The following is a 22720-nucleotide window of genomic DNA, read 5'->3' as shown; positions in this document are numbered from 1 at the left end:
AAAATGCTTCCAACTTTCATTTTCCATAGATAGGCTACAAAGTTACTGACACCACCTTTAATGTTCAGCAGATCAAAACTGTGAGGAAGTATTATACTCATTTTGGCCAATGTTAGCTGTGCCATGATACCACTTGGTGTAAATTAGAGAAAACAATAGGCATCATCAGTTCTTAGTTGTAGGTTTTTCATAGACATTCCCTTCTCAGGTTGATAAAGTTCCTCTCCATTCCTACTTCACTAAGAGTTTTTATCATGAATGGATGTTAGGTTTTGTTGAATGCTTTTTCTATGCAAACTGAGATGATCATATTATGTTTCTTCTTTAGTCTGTTGATATAGTGAATTAGAATGATTGATTTTTAAATGTTTAAATCAGCTTTGCATATGTGGACTAAACCCCACTTGGTCATTGTGTGTTCTTTTTATTATTATTATTGATTTTATACAGAGAGGAAGAGAGAGGGATAGAGAGTTAGAAACATCGATGAAAGAGAATCATCTATCAGCTGCCTCTTGCACACATCCTACTGGGGATGTGCCCGCAACCAATGTACATGCTCTTGACCGGAATCAAACTCAGGACCTTTCAGTCTGTAGGCTGACGCTCTATCCACTGAGCCAAACCGGTTTTGGCTGTGTGTAATTCTTTTAATACATTGTCGTATTCTGTTTTGTTGAGGATTTTTGCATCTATATCCATGAGAAATATGGGTCTGTAATTTTCCTTTCTTGTAATATCTTTTTCAGAGTTTGGTGTGAGGGTAGTGCTGGCCTCATAGAATGAGAAGAGTTCTTGCTACTTTTATTTTCTGGAAAAGACAATAAATTTCACAGTAACACCATCTGCACCAGGTGTTTTCTTGTTTTGGAAGTTTATTAATTTACTTAATAGCTACAGGACAATTCAGGTTATTGCCCCTAGTGTGAGTTCTGGTAGTTTTTATCTTCAAGGAATTGTCCCATTTTAATTAAATTATCAATGTGGTGGCTGTAGAGTTGTTCAAAGTATTTTTTTAATCTTTATTGCTGAAAGTATTACATATGCACCCATTCTTTCTCATCCTAGCTGGCCCTCCCACACCCATTTTTTTGCAATGCTTTAATATCCATGGCTGGCCCTTTTTTAATTTCTGATATTAGTAATTTGTGCCTTCTCCATTTTTCTTGGTTAGCCTAGCTAGAGGTTCGTTAACTTTAATAACCTCTTCAAAGAATCAACTTTGAATTGTAGTGATTTTATCTAATGTTTTTCTGATTCCTATTTCATTGATTTTTGCTCTAAGATGTATTTACTATCTTCAGCTTGTTTTGACTTAAGTCGCTCTTTTTTGGCTTACTTTTCCAAGGTGGAAGCTTAGGTCATTAATTTTATATCTTTCTACTTTTCTAATATTTGCATATAATGTTATAAATTTCCCTTTAAGCACCACTTTTACTGCATCCCACATATTTAATAAGTTGTATTTTATTTTCCTTTAGTTCATAATATTTTTTCTGATTTATTTTAAGGCTTCTTCTTTGACTCATGGTCTATTTAAAAATGTATTAATTTCCAAACATTTAAAATTTTCTATCTTTCTATTACTGATTTCTTGCTTAATTCTATTGTTGTCTAAGAATATACTTTGTAAGATTTCTATTCTTTTAAATTTATCAAGGTATGTTTTATGGCCAGAATAAGATATACTTAATGAACTTTCTACTTATTCTTGAGAAGAACAGGTATTCTGCTGCTATTGGATGGAGCATTTTGAATTTTCAAATAAACAAATGAGCATTAATTAGAAAATTATTCCATTAGAAGACTATTATATTTTAAATAATTTAAATTTACCCTAAACTTCCTAGACACTGGGTATATGAGAAAAAGCATAGAAACAGGTAGGACAGGTCCAAATGTGAATGCTTTATTCATTCTTCCAAGTGATGACTTAATACACACATTTTCAGAAATTCAAAAGTGAATTGATTTATATCATGCTTTAAATTATTTGCACATTATAAAATTTTCCTTGTAATTTGATGCTAATCAGAAACTGAACAACTATAGTATTATACATGTGATTTTATCTGCAGGAAATAAGTATAATGCAATTTCTCTACAGTTATGATTACAGTTGAAAAGATTAAAGCTTTTATGCCAGTTTTTTAAGATGTAAGAAAAAGCAATGTTTGCCAAATGCAAAAAGGAAGACATTTAATTTTTAGTCTTCTAAGAGATTATTAAAAAATTGCATAAAAATTTTTCCTAAGGGTTTTTAAATTCTTCATTTATGAAATTAGGTAGATCCCATTCTGGCCATAAAACCAATTTCTAATTTAAACATAATTGAAGAGAATAAAACGAAAGCAAAAGGGAGTAAAAGCCCATGCCACTGATGACTGTTTTCTATAGCAGTCTCTCTGAATGTAGTCATTAAGACTCCGATGAGAATGTTTTCATTTTCTAGCCACTCTCTCGATAACAAAATTGTTCTTTACCCAAACTAGTAACATCTACCCAAGAGAATCTACAACAACCCAATTTTTAAAAGGTGAAAAGTAGCCTAATCAGTTTGGCTCAGTGGATAAAGTGTTACCCTCTGGACTGAAGGGTACTGGGTTAGATTCCTGTCTAGGACACATGGGTTGCAGGCTTGATCCCCAGTAGGGAGCATGCAGGAGGCAACTAATCAATGATTCTCTCTCATCATTGATGTTTCTATCTCCCTCCATCTCCCTTCCTCTCTAAAATCAATAAAAACATATTTTTAAAAAAATAAATACAAGGTAAAAAGTAACCTTAAAAAGTCAATTAATAAAACTCTAATCAATTTAGCTAAAATTAATCAATTGTTTCCCAGTAAGATTTCACGCAAGCCATCCCAGAAGTTATAATTTTTCTTTTTAAAACCCACCATGCTATAAGTTGCTGAAACTCCCATTACATCGATCCTAAATTAATAATGTTCTGAGAAATTTCTTCTTTATGTCTTTTTTCAATTCCCCTTATTATAATTTAAGTAACTGTTATCTCAACTTACTTTTGCCATTCAAAAATATGATTGAAAAATTATCCGGACAATGACTAGTACAAATGTGTAAGAATCATGGAGTGACAATTTTGTTTTTGAGTTCAAACAATAGGTTTTTTTAAGATAATAATAACAATAATATATTTAAAAGCCTAATTATTAAGTGTAGTAATTCCTTTGAAAATTACCTTTTGTTGAATCATCCTCTATTGGCTGTTTGAACAATGTAATATCCTTGAAAGTGCATAGAAACAACACCACCTTTTCATGTTCATTTCTTATTGGTGCAATTTGCATATAAAACCAAACAGGAGTTCCTGGGAGAGAAAGAAAGGACAACGGAGTGTGACAAAGCCTCACCAATGACTTGGTCTCCTGCCTTTCCCCGTCCTTCAGCTGCCAACTGCTATGCCAGGAACTAGCACCAATACAATAGTATTTTAATTGCTAAAAACGATTTAAGAAACTTTACTTTTGTATAACGACCATTTGCTCAAAAATTAATAAACATGAGGAAATAACTAAAAAAAAACATATGTATGGAGAAGGCCGGGGGGGGGGGGGGGGAGGGCAGGAGTTGGGTAGAGGGGGGACAAAAAGGGAAAAAATGGGGCACATCTGTAATATTGTCAACAATAAAAATAATTACATTAAATTAAATTTAAATAATTTAAAAAGAATATATGTATATCCCATGGACACAGATAATAATTTGATAAAAGCCAGGCAGGGGAGGGTAGAAATGGGCAAAGAGGGAGAAGAGAACTTTTGCCATAATGTCAACACTAAAAAATTTTTAATAAAATAATTATTATAATAATAATAATAAATTTATAAACATATTTTTGACACAAAATATCAAAACTTGAAAGCAAAGCCAAGGGTGTCTTTTCACAATGTGGGAGCACAAAGGCAGTCTCGCTACTAAAGTGACAGGAGCATCACCTTTAGGCCTGGCTCTCTACACCACTGCTGCTCTGACCAGCTTTCTTTAAAGCAGTGGTTCTCAACCTTTCTAATTCCACAATCCTTTAATACAGTTCCTCATGTCACCACCCACAGGTTAAGAACCGTTGCTGTAGAGCCTAAGACCATCGGAAAACTCAGATATTTACAAAACGATTCATAATAGTAGCAAAATTACAGTTATGAAGTAGCAACGAAAATAATTTTATGGTTGGGGGTCACCACAACATGAGGAACCGTATTAAAGGGTCGCAGCATTAGGAAGGTTTAGAGAGTCTCACCACGGGTGCCCACTCCCAAGGGCTTATCCTTGTCACTTTGAGAAGTGCTTCCACTTGACTTCAACAGTCATTCCTGATGCTCTGGTCAGTATTCCTCTGGGAGGAACACTGAAATGCTGGGGTAGACTTCTAAGATAGCTCTATGGCTTTGACTATACCCCCACATCAGAAACATGAAGGCTTGTGTACGCAGAGCTCTACCTGACACCTTTAAAACGACGTTAAAGGGGGAAAAGTTGTCCCCAGCCCTTGAGAACCTCAGGTGTCTTTATGAGCTACTGTTTCCTCCCTCCCTCCCTCAAAGCAGGAGGCTGGACTCTCACCAGGTTGTTCCAACAACAATGGCCCTTGAAGACTACAGAGGCCAGTTTCATGGCTTAAGTTCTGGACAAATCAGAACTGGCATTATGTCAAATAAATATCTGAAGACAAGAGAAAGAACTTCAAAGGAGTAATTATCCATTAAACAATAAAACACTGGAGCAATGTTCCATCAGAATCAAAAAGACTTATTTTCCATCATGTTTTCTCTAAGCCACAATGCAGTAAAGCCTCTGCAAATGCTCTCCCTTAAAGACATGAAAGTACTTTGAGGTGAAGTACAGGTGAACTGTGCAGCTATAAATAGTCTCTAGGTGAGACTTGCTAGCCTGTTAGTAGCTACCAATGAAAACCAAATAACAAGCACCAGCATACTGTGGCAAAAAAAAAAAAAAAAAAAAAAAAAAAAGGAAGGAAGGAAGGAAGAAATCAACTACATAATAATGTCACCATAAAGGGGAGTTTGCCATTTAGACAAGAAGTTCAAGAAGTCAGAGAATTTCCCCAGCTGGTTAGAGTGTTGGCCCCATGGACTGAAGCATCCCAGGTTTAAACGCCATCAGGCATAGACCTCAGTTACAGGCTCAGTTGGGGGCTCCTGCAGAAAGGAAGCAAGCAATCAGTGTATCTCACACCCATGTTTCTCTGTCTCTACCCCTCTCTTCCACTCTCTCTAAAAATCAGTGAAGAAAAATATCCTCAGTTGAGAATTAACAAAAAGAAGTCAGAGAATTAGAGAGTCCTATGGAAATGTTCAGTTTAGACAACCAGGTTCTTGGCAACACCAGGAGGCCAATGAAAGGACATGGTCCCTTTTAAAATGACTGCAGGGATCTCAGAAACAATTACGCCATCTTCCAGAGAGGCTTGTTCTTTTGTTTTCAGATTCAGATTTTACACACTGTGTCCGGGAACTGTGAGTGACACGCAGTTTTACAAATCACCAGCCCCAGACACCAGCCCCAAACACCTACAGGCTGTTACAACATAGTGAGCTCGAGGCAGCAGGGTCATAAACAGAGGGAAAGGGGCCTTAAACATAAGCTGTTTTCCAAGTTCTGTTGGAAATCTGAGATGACGTTACAGCTCGTATCTGTGAAAACAGCAACAATTCAAATTGTGGTACAGAGTCGGCTATTTTTTTAAATTGCTTTCAGATATCATGGTGGACTTTTTTCAAGTTGAAGTACAGGTCAGACTTCTGCAAGCAGGCTGAGTACTTGCTGAGTGTCTTTTGAAATACCCATATTCAGAATCTGAGGGGGCATCTGGGAGGGCCAAGCAGAAAGGCCTGCAGCTGCTAGAAGGTCAAGGCAGAGCCCTGGCATTGATTATTTGGAATGAACCCAGATATCACAGTTCTGCCCTTTGTGTAGACAGAAAGAGTCATTTTCAGTCATCGTATCAGAGCCAATGTTTCTTTTCCAACAGTAGAAACAGCCCCCTGCTAATCAGAGCCATGGGCCTAAAGAATAGAAGTTGCAAACTGAAATGTCAATCGTGACACGTGCTAAATAGGGTACCTCCATCTCCTCACTGGCAAAATGGTCTTTAACCTAATTATTTAATGAAAGTAATGGGAGGCATTGGCATTCAAGCATTCCCAAAGCAGTTTGCTACAGACATGTGAATTTTCCTTTTAACATTTTTAAAAGTCACACAAAAGCACTCTTTTCAGTTGATATTCAAAAGCTTCACTAATTATTTACAAGATTTTTTTTAAAGCTGCTTTTAAGTATAGAACTCCATTATAATACATGGATAATATATTTCCTTCTTGTTAAAGGGGGGAAACTCAATGCATATGCTGCACAGATGAGAGGAGCTATAATCTACAGTGCAATGGGCTCTGTATCTTACTAGCTCTAAGCAGAAACCTAAACATACAGATACTTATCTGAAGAGAACCAAACAAGCCTGAACAAAGGTCAGATAATTATTTAAAGCCATTAAAGTAAAGCAAACTATCTAAACCACCTCAAAAGGAGACTTTTGGAAATGCCAAATCTGATTCATTGCTTTTATGATTTAAATGATATAAACAAAGAATTTCCACTGAGGTATTTTTGAGAAACTCAAAAACTATGAACTTGCCTCTGATGTTTTAAAATCAGGCAAAGATTTGTTTATTTTGCTTAAATGCCAGAGTGAGGTAATATGAAATATTCTTAAATTATTTGCTAAACTTGAGATATATCTAAGTCATTTTAGGGATAACAATACTATATGAAAATGAAAGGGGATTGGGGTATAAGAATCTACTATAAATTGTCAATATGTATTTGGACCTGGTTGGAGGAAAAATGAACAGAAAACAACTGACATTTCTCTTGAAGAAGACAGAGCTGATCATTCACAATGGATTGTTTTCTAGGTTACAAGCCAACAGACATTTGGGTATGACTTCAGAGAGAAATACCTCTCAGCCTTGATTCTAAAATGAAATATAAGATGTGAAGACATTCTCTAGGTAAAATCACTAAAGACTAATGTTCCCATTACCAAGTGCACTACTGTGAAGCAATAACTAGGGCTGTGATTGTCCCTATGCTGGTCTGTTAATTAAAAAAAGAGAACCTAAGTTCAGTTCCAAACAGTCCACAGAGAACAAATGTTTGAGGTAAAATGGAGAGAACAAATTATGCTCCACAAGATCCAACAGACACTGAGCGTGGAGCAAGTATTTCCTATTGAAGTTAGAATGTGTCCCATGGTCACTATTTCCAGTGCATCTATTCCACTGCAGATAATAATTGGCTTTGCAATCATCTATTATTAACAATAAATAAATGAACCCATCTTATGAAGTGACTGTTTTAAAACAGAAAGATCAATTTGCAAAAGTAGCAAAAAGGAAAAAAGTAAATAACTATTTAAAGAAAATGAATTAGAAGGGAGTCCTACTCTGGTTTGTTGTTTGTTTTGTTTGTTTGTTTTTTGTTTTTTTGTTTTGTCTTTTTGTTTGTTGTTTTGTGGTGGGGTTTTTTTGTTGTTGTTGTTTGTTTGTTTTGGTTGGCTTCTTCCTTTAAACTCGGGTGGAGAGTCCAGACCATGATGTCTTGTGTGATTAGAGAATGGTTAACTGACCACTCACAAATCTCATCCTAGAGAACAGCTCACAACATATACCAGATGTGAATGGCCTGTTCTACAGGTTTAATAATAGTAATAATAGTTTAAAAAATAAAATAATGACTATTTCCACTAGTTACTCACAAAAGAGCCTGCGTCCAACAAAAGGCTATATTAGCAAAGATTCTCCTCAAGTAAATAGCCTACATTCACATGTTACACACACACACACACACACACACACACACACACATATATATATATATATGTAATCACATATCCAATGATGCCAATCAACTTTTTCTTTAACCCTTAGAAGAAATGAATAAATTTATGTCGTTTTAAATTGCTGTCACATAACTATAAAATTGTTGAGTATTAATTACAAAGCATTTTGCCAACACACACACACACACACACACACACACACACACACACACATCCAAAATGCACCATGCTTTTCTTCCATTCTTCAATAGATTTCTTTTCACAGCCAGAATCAATTATTAATTTTCCTATCTAATTTTACTTGCCAAGAGAAGGAACAAAGTTTTATATTCTCTCTACACTATAGCTCAGCTACTACTTACCAAAATATAACATTAATAAAGAGTTGGCGCATCTTCTTGATAATTTAGATACCTACTGTTTTTCTTGTACAGAAGAACTTCAAAGCAGTTTGACTCGTAGTTGTCAAAAGTCTGCCTGACTTTCTCAATGGTCTTCTTGTCAGTCAATTCCCCGTACATAAAACTGGGGGAGAAACAATTCATTTTAGCTTTGTGTTGCTTTTAAAATGCTACATAAAATCATATCATTGTCAAGTTCAGTAGCAAAATTAAGTAATCACATTTAACTAAAAAATATAATGTTGCTCCCACAAAGCGAACTAAAATATTTATACCATATTTTTTGTAATTATTGTTAAACGTACTGCTAAAAGCTAGCATTAGAAGTTATTTCAAACTTACAGAAAGAGAGCAAAAAGCAATCCTCGCTTTACACTGTTCATACATGTACATGTTTTTATTACTATGGTGTAGTTATAAACGTCAGTTTCTCAATAGCACCATTCATATTTCAGTTACTATGGAATATTAACTGAATAATCACATAAAGTTTAGACTTTATTGTTAGCTCTTCAGTCTAAAATTCACTGGTGAATAAGAGATACCATATCACAATCATTGACCAATCACCTCGCTTTTTCAAAATCTATCAATATTGGTCACTGTGCATCTATTACTCAATTTACACACAGAAGCAAAGCACGTTAGATGTGTTGCCTCCTGGTTTCTCAGTGATAAATCCACATGACATTTTATGAAAATGAAAATGGAAAACAGGAATTGGCCATCAAAGATTAAAGTCCATCAAGAAGTGAAAATCATAATGCTGAAAGTGAATTTGAATCAAACATAAACAAAGTTAGAAAAGAAAAAGATGAATATGGAGATGTTACATTACTGCCATTGAGAGACTCTAGATATGCAGCCAAAGGAACTGAGTGAAGGTAAACTTACCAACCTAAATCACAAAAGTGATTGGGATGAAAGGATCAAGGGTTCCCAGAGAAAGTGATGCAAATTGAGAAAGGGAGGGAGAGGGGGAGTGAGGGAAGGAGGAACAGAAGGAGGAAGGGAGGGAGGAGGAGGAAGGGAGGGAGGGAGGAAGGGAGGGAGGGAAAGAGGGAGGGAGGGAGGGAGGGAGGGAGGGAGGGAGGGAGGAAGGAAGGAAGGAAGGAAGGAAAACTTCCCATTAAAGGAGCCCAGGAGATAGTTCACAACAGTGATCATGGGAGAAAAAAGGAGTTAAAGTTGCTTCAAACTTTAAAAGGATTTTTAACATTTGCAAAGAGATAGGAAAAAATGCTCTCTTTGTGTCATAAGTTATATTACAAAAAAGCAAGAGACCTTCAACTGATAGGTTTTACAAAGATAAGAAACACTTTAATTTTTAAAGCTTCTAATGTTCTGAATCATGGTATGCTATATATTACTTTTCAATTACTTTCATTTCTATGTATTAATAACCAATAGAAAGAGAGTTTTCAATGTTTTGACACTGTTAAAGGTCATAGAACAATTGTAATTTTTCCATTTAGTATTAAGATAATATTACATCATTTCAGCTTGCATGATCTTTTCTATACTCCAATGTACAATGAAACGTGAAAAGTTCATATCACATATATACTGTCATTTTCATCGTTTATGAGGATTTTTTTAAATACAACTATGGCTAATTGGAGGAAAACTGAGGGAGGCATAAATTGTTACTATAGTTTAAAAAAAACAACAACATAGAAAACAGATTAGAGAGTGAACTTCTATATCCCACAAAATTGTCCTAATATTAAAAATTATCTATTTTTCTAAAAGAAATTCACCAAGAGTTTGATAATCTACAAAACAAAATTTAGTCAAGGACTACACACCTCTAAAACTCTGTTCCCAGCGCTTTCCCAACAGGAAAGAATCTGTGAGCTCCTATTTAATACCTTGAATATATTTTTGAAAATTCAAGTCTACCTTTATGGTTGTTTTTGTTCCAGTTTTCAATGACTTAGCCTGTTGGCTACAGGCAAATCCAAGTGTAGTAGGCCTGAAGAGTATACAATTTTAGGGCCTCCTTTAAGGAAAGGAAAAAACTATATAGAATAAAATTAGGCACAGAACCTTAAAAAACACCCACTCACGTGAGGGGTCCCTGAAGTTTAAGATTCATTATTCTCATGGGAAAACTGCCCCTGAAAATATCAACATGGGAAATTTACAACTTGAAAAGCAATTTATTAGCAAGATCCATCCACGACTAGCATGATTAAATAGCAATGCCATACATCTAGAAATTAGAAGTAACTCAGGCCAATCTCATGGTAACACTAACCTACACAACTAGAATTTTAGAAACTAAGAAATGAAAGGAAGTAGATGTAGCAGACCAAAAAAATTGCCCTGACAATTTTCATCCTGCACTTTCAATTATAATATTTCTATCTTTTATTTTAAAAAGATATTTTAGTGTTTTATGATACTAAAATAAATGAGAATCTCATAATAAAATATCAGACTCTAACCCCTTAATCGCACAGCTGAACTAGCAAAGGAAATTTCAATGCCTGCCTGTAAGATGGCATTGAAAAGCCACTGTTCCTATCTGAAGGCTGGGTTTCAGCTCCTGTGTGTCTTATGAAAATCTCCTGAAGGCATTATAATTAAATTAGAATGCTTTATAATTAAATTAAAAAGTCCCACTTTCCAAAAATAAAATATTAGTTTAATACTGTCAATAATATTTTTACAAACAGGTGAAACTTTCAATCAACCAGTATTTTTAATAATGAAAATAACAGATTATTTTTAATCTAAAACTCTTTACTATAATAAAGACAAAGAGAACAAAAAATAAGATAAGGGTAATTAAGCTAACTAAATGTTTGTGGTCTTAATAAACATAAAAGAAAACCATTTTACTCCTATTAGTAAATGTCAGAGTTCTATAGTTCAATAAACCAAAACACAACATTCACAACTGGCCATCAGAAAAACATGGAGGGAAAAGGCATCTATAATATAATAAGCAAATATGATAATAATTTGAAAAATAAACTCTAAGAGGATTGAAAATTAAGTTACAACTTAAAAAAACACATTGTTTTGAAAATTGATGTAATAATACCACTTACAACACACATTTGATTCAGCTAAAAATCTGAAGAGAAAATGCAAACCCACAACTTTTCAAGTAAACTATGAAAATTCCATAATATATTCTTCATCACTTTAGCTCTCCCAGTGCTAAAATCTCCTATCCTAAGAATGCAAAGGCATTTTAAGAAAACAATCCCACACTATTACAATCTGAATACTTTTTTTGAAAGTCTTTTGTCTCTTACATTGTTCCACTGATGTTATAAATGATTCCTACAACTGCACTGTTTATTTTATTGGAGGGGAAAATTCAATGCACAGAAGCGATCTATCTCTGCTATAACACTGAGCAGTAGTGATATAATAGAACCACTGCACTTGGAGGACTATGATTTATAAGGGATGGAACCCCTCGTGACTCTTCGTTTCCTCATCAGTAAAATGATGACATTAACATAACTCAGAGAGTGAGGTCTAAAAGCATAATGCACATGAAGTTGCCATTAGAATGTGTGGCACAGTGGCTGAGTGATTCCTAGGATGCTTCTAATAGGTAGGGTTAGAAGGCCACTCAAGCCCCAACCCCACACCCTTGTGTCCCTACAATTCTAGAATGGGGTTGGGCCACACCTGCTAATGGGCAAGGTCACTGAGTCTTAAAGGGAATGCTCATCATTTTGTATCTTCTCTCTCTCTCTCTCTCTCTCTCTCTCTCTCTCTCTCTCTCTCTCTCTCTCTCTCTCTCTCTCTCTCTCTCTTTTTCTAACCCATGAGGCTGAAACTCACCCAGGACCTGCTCCTGGATTATCTGGCCACTTCTCTTGCCACACAAATAAGTGATGGTAAGATATGGTCTTGAAAGTAAGGAAGAAATTTTCCTCTGGCCTGACCTAAGCCATATCCAGGCTGCCTAAGCAGCTGGCAATGTATCTTTTATGTATATTCTGTCCTCGGAAACTTCTGGGGACAGGTGACTTTGGTTTACAGCAGGATTTACTAATTATTCTTGGGTCCCTTGTTCTGCCACCAAAATCTCACAAACAAGCCTCATTATGAGAACTCACAGTAAGAATGGCTATAATGTTAATAGACTTTCAAGGGACAAAGGAACTTCCAAACTAAAAAAGAATGTACAACCTAATCATGAGTTCTGCCATCTAGCTCCATCTGTTAATGACTGAACAATGTTCCTGAACTAAAACACCACATTCAGTCACCACTAGATAATAACATTATCTACAGTGTTTAGTCCACAGGCTAGCAAATGCTTCATCACAGAAACCACACAGATTGACTTAATGCAGTTAGCTGGCAAATGTGGTCCTCCGCTCGGAACCAGCCACAACAGTGAAATAATCATCCAGTTAATGGGAGGATGGGCTGAGATCTATGGCCCAAGGGTCAAAAAGAAGCCTGCAAGGGAGAGTAGAAGGAGAATTTAGAAACAAATAAGAACACGTCTTTCCAAATCTGAAAGAGGTGATTTTGGAATAAACCAAAGCATTATTTTATATCATAGATTGTAACCAAAATGCTTCACAGCCCATTAAGTTTTATGGGTTTAGAAGGATTCAGATAGTTGTAAAGAGTCGTCCGTGACATGTAATTGAGGGAAGCTAGGGATAGCCCTGGACATCTCCAACCCTTGGAGCATGAGCATCACTGAAGCACCTGGCTCTCCAACACTTCCCCTCAGTGCCTACTGTGCAAAGCAGAGCCCGCAGCCAAATGGAACCAGACTGACTGAGATCCATCATGTGTAATGTGCTCACCTTGGCTGAGATAATCCCGTGTTAATAAAACCACTTGTGAAGTGCATCCAATAAAGTGTCTCTTACTACCTCTGCTTCTCTCTCTAATTTGATGCATGGACAAAGGAGTATTAATGGGTCCTTCAAGGGGAAAAGAAATAATTTTGAAAGCATCTATCTACTCCAATCCTCCCCACCTACATGATTGCTCTTCTCACCCCTCCATCCTAAAAACAACAACAGAATGGGCCTTTAAGGTTTCAGGTAGATAAAAGATTAAAGTGCTGATGTAGTTTGTACCTAACCTGCGGTAGTGTGTCTCGAATGTCAGGGTTTTCTAGTAGTCATGAGGTAAGATTGTATGCTTTAGATCCATTCCCACAAAACCTACAATCTCCATTATACATGCAATATGTTTTGTGTCCTTCAATATACGTCCAAATAATCCAAAGGCTTAAAGTATAATTATTAGACAATAAAATGGGCTAGACTTGAAATTCTAGGAACCCTAAAGTGTCATGAGAATTTTTTTTAATCTAGTCATGAGACAGTACATAGAATACATCATATTTATTAAAATAGAAATTTAGATACTACTATGAAGTACAAGGATGTAGGGAAACTGGAACCCTCACTCACAGCTGGGGAGTTTGGAAACAGAAGACCACTTGACAGCAATATGAGAGCAATTAATGTACAAATCCTTATATAGTCTACTATCCAGCAATCCTATTTCTGGACACAGACAGAAAACTTCTCACACGGGCCACAAGAAGATGTGTATGAGGATGTTTATCTCCAAGTTGTTTGAGGTAGCAAAATGTCAGAAGTTGGACTAATACAATAGATAAATAAAATGAAGGCTATGAAGGCACAGAAGCACTACACAATAAACGTAATGAAATAGGATATCATATACAGCAACATTTAAAAAATCTCAAAAACACCCTTGCCAACCTGTCTCAGTGATTAGAGTGTCAGCGCACAAACCTAAGGATCACAGGATCAATTCCCAGTAAAGAGCACATCTCTCTCACATCAATATTTTGCGCTCTCTCTAGCTCTCTCCCTTGCCCCACTCCCTCCCACTCTCTCTAAAAATCAATGGAAAAAATATCCTCACTCTTCCACGGAGGATAAAAAAACAACATAATGTTGTGTGAAAAAAGTAAGAAATTATAAATCTTATTGCACAGTATGAATTGCATGGGTCTTAAAAGCAAGCTCAAAGCAACAATATTTAAGAATACACATATTTAATTAACAAATCGGAGACAGATTAGAAAGGCATACAATAAACACACTTTGAATAACTGTAGAAGAGGACAAGAGATGTGATCAAAGGAAAAAAATAAAAGAAATTTTAATAAAATAGAGAACTTTCCAGAGAGAGTATAATGATAACATTGAGACTAACTGAAGAGTATGTTTAATTAGATTTTGTGCACCTGGTCTAATAGGGGAAGGGTTGGAAAGAAAAAAAATAAGAAAACAAAAATAATACATATTAGCCTCTTCATAAAAATACAAATTGCTATTTTTATTTTCCCATAAAACAATTCATATTTGAACAATTAAAAATAAAAAAGGAATATTTACCCAGTTGTTACTTTAATCATATTGACTTTAATTCACCTAATGCAAGTTGTATATAGAGATGATTATTTTCTTTCCAGAATATAAAGTGTCATTTTTTTCACACAAACTGATACTCACTGATTTTGTAGTTTCTTATTCTTATATCATTGATAATGATAATCAATAAAATTCTTTGAATTATTTACAAGGCTCTCCTTATTGTCAAATGATTTATCTCTATATTCAATCAGAATTCAGTGATTCCAAAACTCTACAATAACTTTTAGCCATTAACACTGTAGTTCTAAACATGTATTTAATTTTCTTCTTTCCTCCTTCTGTTTCCTCTGTCTCATATTCAAAGTCTTTCATAGATTTACACAGGGAATAAAAAATAAAAAGCTATATGGCCTGGCCAGTGTTGCTCAGTGGTTGAGTTTTGACCCATGAACCAGGAGGTCATGGTTTGATTCCTGGTCAGGTCATATGCCCAGGTTTCAGGCTCAATTCCCAGTAGGGAGTATGCAGGAGGCAGTGGATCAGTGTTGATGTTTCTATCACTCTCTCTCCTTCTCCTTTCCTCTCTCTCTCTCTAAAAATCAACAAAAACACATTTTGAAAAATAATATCATTTTTAAAATAGCCTCTAAAAATAGGGAACAGAGCTTGGGGGAGACATCTTCCCACAATGGAAAATGAAAAAGCATAACATAATCCAAAGCTCTCTGCTCCCTTGCCCACCATAAATACCATAACACTTGGGATGAAATACAGTGAATAAAAGCATGTTATATGGAGGCATGTGAGATCTCAGTTAGGGTTTACTGCAAAACAAGACAATCTAATTCAACAATGCTGACACAAAACACTGAGCTGTGTCCTGTAGTGCATGCAAAAGTGAGAAAGATGGAATCCTTATTTTTGACGCATTTATAATCTGGCACTGGTGCTAGGAAGGAAAAAACAACTCTTTTAGGGGATAGAATATGCTAATATTGTATAATATGCCAGCATTTTTCAAATGAACTTTCTGTAGGAAAAATTGCACCTGCCAAAGAAAACAGGCTTGGGGTGGTGTATAAGGGGAAGAGAGGCATATATACGTGGGAAGCATGGACTTCACAATAGATCCACATACAAAAACAAAAACGACAACAAAAGCAATAGCAATAAAAACCCCAGAAGAAAGGAAAGCTAGTTAGTTTAAGGCCAGAAGATAATGCCACATGATGAGCTAATGGGAGTCATAGGAGAGAAACCACATCTTGTTGAGAAAATCATAAATATCTTCAGGTTGAAGATGGCACCTGAAATAGGCATGGGTAAGATGATGGGATGTCCAAAGTCCAAGAAGAGGAAATGGGTATGGGAGCATCTATATTCCCTAGAATTTTTATGGAGCCTGTTCCACAGGTAAGATCTAGCATAAAACTAACCTTTTTCTACCCTAAACCCTTCTAAGGCATAAGGGAGAGAGATATTCCATACAAACCTTAACCTCCCAGAAGTTACAACACACACCTTAACAAAAGTTCTAGCCCAAGAGTTAATATCTACCCAACAGATATAAAGGCACAAAAGGCATCAATGCTACCGAAAGGAGTTTTTCAATAAGGGGCCATAGTTTTTCATCAGCTTGCTTCCCAATTTTGGAGCAGAGAGTGAAGACTCAATGTGAGAATGATTTAATAGAGGAAAAAAAGAAGATGGTTCAACAGATTATTTCTCAAATCTACCTAAGCATCAGAACCATTGGAGCTGACAGTTAAAAGTACTCATCCCTGCCCCCACACACCCACTCTGGCTGATTTTGGTTCAATAGGTTAGAGGTGAGGTATGAGAATCTGTGTTTTGTAAAACCTAAGAGATTCCTATGTGCAGTCAGGTTTGGACTCATGGTATGAAGGAACCCTTGCCTTATGTGAAGATGAAGAATGAACAGGAGTAAGCAAAAGTAGGTTTATGTTTGTAAGAAAGATGGCATGCAGATTATGGTTATTATAATAGTTTATTAACTCAGAAGAATGTCACGACTGTGAGTGAGTGACCCTGCACAAATCCCATAATAAAACTCCACCTAGGTTTTCCCCTCTGAGAAACAAAAGATTTTGAATAGAAAATAATTCAGATCACTCACAGTTCTAAAATAACATAATTTTGGTGCTTAGTTACATGAGATCTTTAAAGAAAAATTAGCTCAAGGGAAAAACATACCATCTCAGTATTGAAATATTGTGAAAAGTTGTCAGTTCTAAATTGGTTCCTTATATAGAATTTCCTTTTCTTTTTTATGCTCTTTTTTTGCAATACACTCTTTAAACTCACAGATATGGCATATCTTGAAAGAATTCTTATAAATATAAATGCCGGAATCTGTTTTTACATAAGTCAAACAAAATAGCAATGGTACAATGTACCAACATTACAAAGTATGTATGATTTATACAGGGCATGAGGACTTTATTTTGATGTTCTTTAGGTGTTCATAAGCCATGTCCTACTTGATTGGAAATTGTTTCCCCTACTTTGTTCAAGACAGTTTTAGCACCCATCAGTGCTTTCCTGAGGTAGAATGCTCCTTTGATCATTCAGCTCTTCAGATAGTTCCTGGCTCATAGTAGGTTGGCAAAAAAATATTTATTGGATGAATTCATACATTCCCAGATATGCAAAAATCCTTCTCTCTGCAAAAATGTTCACCAATGACTCTTAAGCTGTATATTTCTACTGACAATTTAGCTCCTTAATATTTTAACATAATTTTTACCCTACAGTTTTTACAAATGAGTAAACAGGTTTTGGTACCAATTCCAATGTGTGTGGTGGAAGTGGGAGGGTCTCCACACCAACAACAAGCAATTCTGGGGGTCCTATAATTCAACTCAATCACAACACTATCTATCCCGAAATAGCTAGCATCCGATGCCACGAGTTAGGGGTTCAGTTTTAAAAGACAGCCCCCACACACACACTTCAGCTGCCACTAGTCACAAGCCCTGGTTGTCACCTGTACTTCTAAGGACAGGCTATAAATCAGAGGTTCCCACATCTCCTCCTTGGATTTGATTAACTTGCTAGAGCAGCACACAGAGCTCAGAGAAACATTTTACCTATTAGATTACTGGTTTATTTAAAAAGGATACTCTCCGGGCACCTCCAGATATTCACCAATCAAGAAGCTCCGAACCTTGTCTTTTGGCTTTTTATGGAGGCCTCATTACTTAGTCTCCACCAATTAAATCATTGGTCACTGGCATTTGATTATCCTCCAATCCCTCTCTTAGGTGATGGGGGTGGGAATACTAAAAGTTACCTCCCTCTAGTCATGTGTTTGGTTCTCCTGGCAACCAGCCCACAACCTCAGATTGCCTAAGGGCTTTCCAATAGTCACCTTATTAACATAACAAAAGGCACCTTTATTGTTCTTAATGCCAAGCCTTTTAGGAGCTCTGTACCAGGACTTAGGTTGAAGACCAAATGTATATTTATTATAAATTACTATATCCTTGTTTAAATCAGTTTAATCCTTTTAGCCATATTCAACATGAAACCTCAGAAAATGCTCCTGAGCTGTTAGTTCTATTACCTACCTGCAAGTGCTGCTTTTCTGCATGACGTCAGCTCGATGATACCCAGAGAGTTTGCAAAAACCGTCATTACTATAAACTACAGGCCAATCCACAATCTGGGCATTTCCCAGTAAGAAACTTGATTCTAAAGAAGAAAGAAAAAAAAAGGAAGTTTTTAGCTTCATTGAGCAATGTACTTCTTTCTTTCAAGTAACCAAAAACACAAATTCATAAAGATAAGACAAATGCAACTATGGTTTTCTATGGTACAAATAATAAAACCAATATTTGAAACTGACATAACGAGTTTAGCATGATCATCAAATGAGACTGCAATAAGGACACGACCTGTATACAAATTAAAAACTCCACTGAACAGAAAAGCCAGTTTATATAATACCTCTTTATGTTCAAGTATACTCTAAGCTATGAAAACAAAGTATGGTTAATATTAAAAATGTCAATGACTATAATTATACCTAAAAAACAGGTTGATTTATTAAGGTTGGGGCTACAATCATTTCTCCACAAATTGGGAATATTGGACTTGATAACAGAAACAAACTTGGATGATTCCTCCAAAAATTCTATTAATATAATTTTGGACATGATGGAATAAATTCAATTGATCTTAAGAAGTCTAATTTAAAATAACATTGAAGAGTTCTTTTTAAAATAAAATTATTTAAAGATATTTTCAACCATATGGTACACAAAATTTGGAAACTCTCTTTAGTCTAAATAAAGAATCATCTCTGGACTATTTTGCATAAATAAGTGGTTTACTTTATGTATAAAAATTAATACAAAATACCTTTTAATGTCCATCTTGATTAAAAGTCCAATAATCTTAGGCAAAAACTTTAGCAATATTCAGACAACATGATAAATATGTTAGCATTAAAATGAATTAAAATTAAAATAATATTAAGGTATAAAAATGAAAAAAAATATTTTAAAAGCTTACAACTTTTAAAAGGAATACTTCACTTCAAAATACTCAAAATATCTACCTGAAATAAGCTCCTTTGAACTTATATTCAGAGTAGAGTACAAAAAAGATAAATTAACTTATGAGTAGAGAATTTTAAGTTTAAATTCTGATTCACAATTGGTCTTCATAAAAAATCACTATGCAATGCAACATTTACTAAGTAGCTGCTAACTAAAGGGCACTATTCTGGGTCAGATAATTGACTAGAATGGAGATCAACCATTTACTCTCAAAACACTTACATATTCAGTAAGACAATTATATGACAACCAATTACAATTTAGCAGAATAGATGCTAAAACAAGAAGTATATGACAAATATGAAGGAAAGTCTGTCTCAAGGCACTGAAAATCAAACAAAAGTAGGCAGAAACTGAAAAATACAAATCCTTGAATAAAAGGAGATACATTAAATGTGATATTCACTTAACTGTCCATTCCCCTGTGAGCACTTCCCAATCTGTACAGTTCATGAGTGAGAGATTTCAAGTAGAAAAGTCAAAGGTCATAATTTGGGGCTTCCAGAGCAGCTTAAAGTTAAGGAGAATGCTTTGACATAAAGAGTCATAAATCTATACATGAATTTACCTTATATTCTTACCTGTTCATACACAGGATAAGACTACCAAGGAACTCAAATCTAGAAATGACTAGAAGGCCAAGAAGCAGGCAGAAATTTCACAGCCTAACCAAGGCTACAAGACAAATTTCAGAGCTCAAGTCCTATCAAGCTAGAGAAGCTTCGTAAATTCCTCAAGATTTCCATTTAAGCCACAGAAGGCCATGCTTAGGAGTAGGAAAGAAATCCCAGAATAAAGGTCTAAGTAAGATAAAAAAAATATATAGACAAGTGAGTCTTCTCTCTCTCTCTCTCTCTCTCTCTCTCTCTCTCTCTCTCTCTCTCTCTCTCTCTCTCTGTCACACACACACACACACACACACACACACACACACACACACACGGCTGAAATCATAATCAAGGTGACCCACCAAAATTTAACTACCTGCTAAAATAAAATGCACCCCTCTTCAGAGGAAAAATAATTAAAAATCTCTACAATGTGTCAACCCAATGGGCAGTATACAATTAAAAATTATTAGGCATGCAAAAAAATAAAAATTAAAAACCAGAGAACTGTGACAACAATCAAGGGAGAAATAAGCAATAGAGGAGAAAGTTGATACTGGAAACAGAAATAATAAGATCCAGGCATCAGTATTTGTTTTTAAATCTTCTCAGGTGGTTCTTCTGTGTATTCAGGGTGGAGAAGCACCAATTTACTAATGCAACAATTGCTAAATGCTGGCAGCCGCAAGAGAATCTTGGGATGAGTGTCGAAAATACAGATTGCTAAATTCTAATGCAGGCACCCTGAACAGACTCCCTCAAGGTAGAACACAAAAACACAGGCACGGAAAAAAGCCTCATGCTCAGCCAGCTTTGGAAAACTTTAATCTAGTACCTTGCTACTCAAAGTGTGGACTTGTACCGCCTGAGAGTTTATGAGCAATATAGATGTGGGCCCCACCCCAACTTGAATTTAGCAAGACCATCAGGTGACCCTAAGCTCGTGAATGCACTCATCTTGTGCATACTTTCCTTCTTTTTTATAAATGGGAAAGCAGGCCAGAAAAGTTAAAGGAAGGACTCAGGGAACTTGGGAAAAGGGTGTGTGGTGGGGGAAACACACAGAATCAGGCCTCACTGTCTAAGACTTTGTATTGTATCACTCTATATTTCCCAACTGCTGTCTAAGCTTTTGTTTTGCTATAATGTAAAAGAAGCACTTCCTTTTTACGGTGCTCTTCCTTCAGACAATAAGAAAATGACTACATCAACTCAATACCTCTGCATATTAATTCCATTCCTAAAGAAGATCATATGCAAACTGGTTAATAATCCAGCTGATAGAAATTTCTGGAAGTCGAAACCGGTTTGGCTCAGTGGTAGAGCGTAGGTCTGTGGACTGAAAGGTCCCAGGTTCAATTCCGGTCAAGGGCATGTACTTGAGTTGTGGGCACATCCCCAGTAGGGTGTGTGCAAGAGGCAGCTGGTCTATGTTTCTCTCTCTTTGACGTTTCTAGCTCTCTATATCTCTCCTTTCCTCTCTGTAAAAAATCAATAAAATATATATTTTTTTAAATTTCTGGAAGAAGAGAAGTTATAGTCAGTCAATGAAAATAATATGAAAGTATGTGAATGTTTCTTTCCTATCTACAGCAATTCCAATAAAAGAATGTTTTCCTCTGAGCTGCTCCAAAAATACCTGTATCTGACATGATTTGGACAGTTTTGTGGGTTTATTTTTGTTTTGTTTTTATGAAAACTGTGTGTTCTGATCCAGAAGTTTTATGCACGTTGACAATGGAGAGGAAGGTTAAATCTTTCTCCTCCTCCCTTTCCTGCCCCATCTTTGTTATGCAAATGACCCTGGGGATATAATGCAGAACACTAGCACAGAGAAGTTTTAAGATATTTTAAGAAGTGCTAAGACATACAAAAGAATTCTAGAGTGCTGACAAAGAGACATGGAGTGGAGGTGAAGGGAACGAACTTCACAAAAAGACACCGAAACACTAAAACACTTTTGCTCATTTACAGTTTTTCCAAGGTCTAGGGTGGCTTCTGAGGAAAGTCAACTGGATTTTCCCACTGACTGTACTCTCTTAGTCCTACTTTGGGGAAATCATCACTCTTATTCTAAAAACCCTAAAACCCTCCACTGAGCCCCTCCAGCAGAGAGAAATGGAACCCGGCTCAGGGCTATTTCAAGATGTTTACCAGATCCCTGATCCTCCAAGAGGGACTTGAAAGCAGCTGTTGAAGCTCCAAGTTACCCAAACCTCCCCAATCCTCTGATTCAAAAAGCTACAAAATGCATATTCCAAAGATCAAGAAGAGAAATCTGAAGCTTAAAAGCAACACAACAAAATCCACGTAGCAATAATCACTAACATTTTCTACAAGAGATTGGTGGAAGAGGGTATTTCAACAATGCTGACTGTCAAATATTCATTAGAAAGTCAGGTTTCTGTTTGAAATTTTGGCTTTATTTAACATTTGTTTCAAGTCTGAATGGAGCTCTTATTAGAATCTGAAGCTACATTTTCTAATCCACAAGAGCAAACTGACCAAGCTAATTGCCTGGCCTGGGATGTTCTTTTCTGAACGTCTATAAGTAGAACCACCTCTGTATGTGGTCACGCTAAGTTCCCTTGGGTTGCATTTTTTTTTTTTTTTTTTTTTACTTCAAGGGAATAAAAAGGAAGCTAGATAACAAATTGATAATGCAAGTGATCTCTACAAGCATCACTCCAATCTGGCTGTCTTCAGTTCTCCCCATTTTAGGGAAATCTTCCCTACCTCAATCTATCTATCCCCAAATGCTTGAGTAAAAAACCTGAAAGTTATCCTTATACTCCCTCATTCATGACATCCAATATATCACTAAACCCTAATAATTCCAACAGAGAGAGAGAGAGAGGGAGAGAGAGAGAGAGAGAGAGAGAGCGCTAAAA

The 22720-nt window shown here is 35.8% G+C and overlaps 1 protein-coding gene across 1 annotated transcript in view; it reads right to left on the bottom strand.

Annotated features, from left to right (window-relative positions):
• KCNH5 (potassium voltage-gated channel subfamily H member 5) overlaps window positions 1-22720 on the bottom strand; it is a 252358-nt gene that overhangs the window by 211101 nt on the left and 18537 nt on the right. Inside the window, exons 2-4 of the mRNA XM_036434639.2 lie at window positions 18229-18352; window positions 8303-8409; window positions 3205-3333 (exon numbers count right to left, since the gene is read on the bottom strand). Of these exons, the coding sequence (XP_036290532.1) occupies window positions 3205-3333; window positions 8303-8409; window positions 18229-18352 (360 nt within the window). The remainder of the gene's footprint in view (window positions 1-3204; window positions 3334-8302; window positions 8410-18228; window positions 18353-22720) is intronic.

Source organism: Pipistrellus kuhlii, unplaced genomic scaffold, assembly GCF_014108245.1.
Source record: "Pipistrellus kuhlii isolate mPipKuh1 unplaced genomic scaffold, mPipKuh1.p scaffold_m20_p_1, whole genome shotgun sequence".
Lineage (NCBI taxonomy): Eukaryota > Metazoa > Chordata > Mammalia > Chiroptera > Vespertilionidae > Pipistrellus > Pipistrellus kuhlii.
The sequence above is the reverse complement of the archived record's forward strand: the minus strand, read 5'-3'. Positions and strand labels throughout refer to the sequence as shown.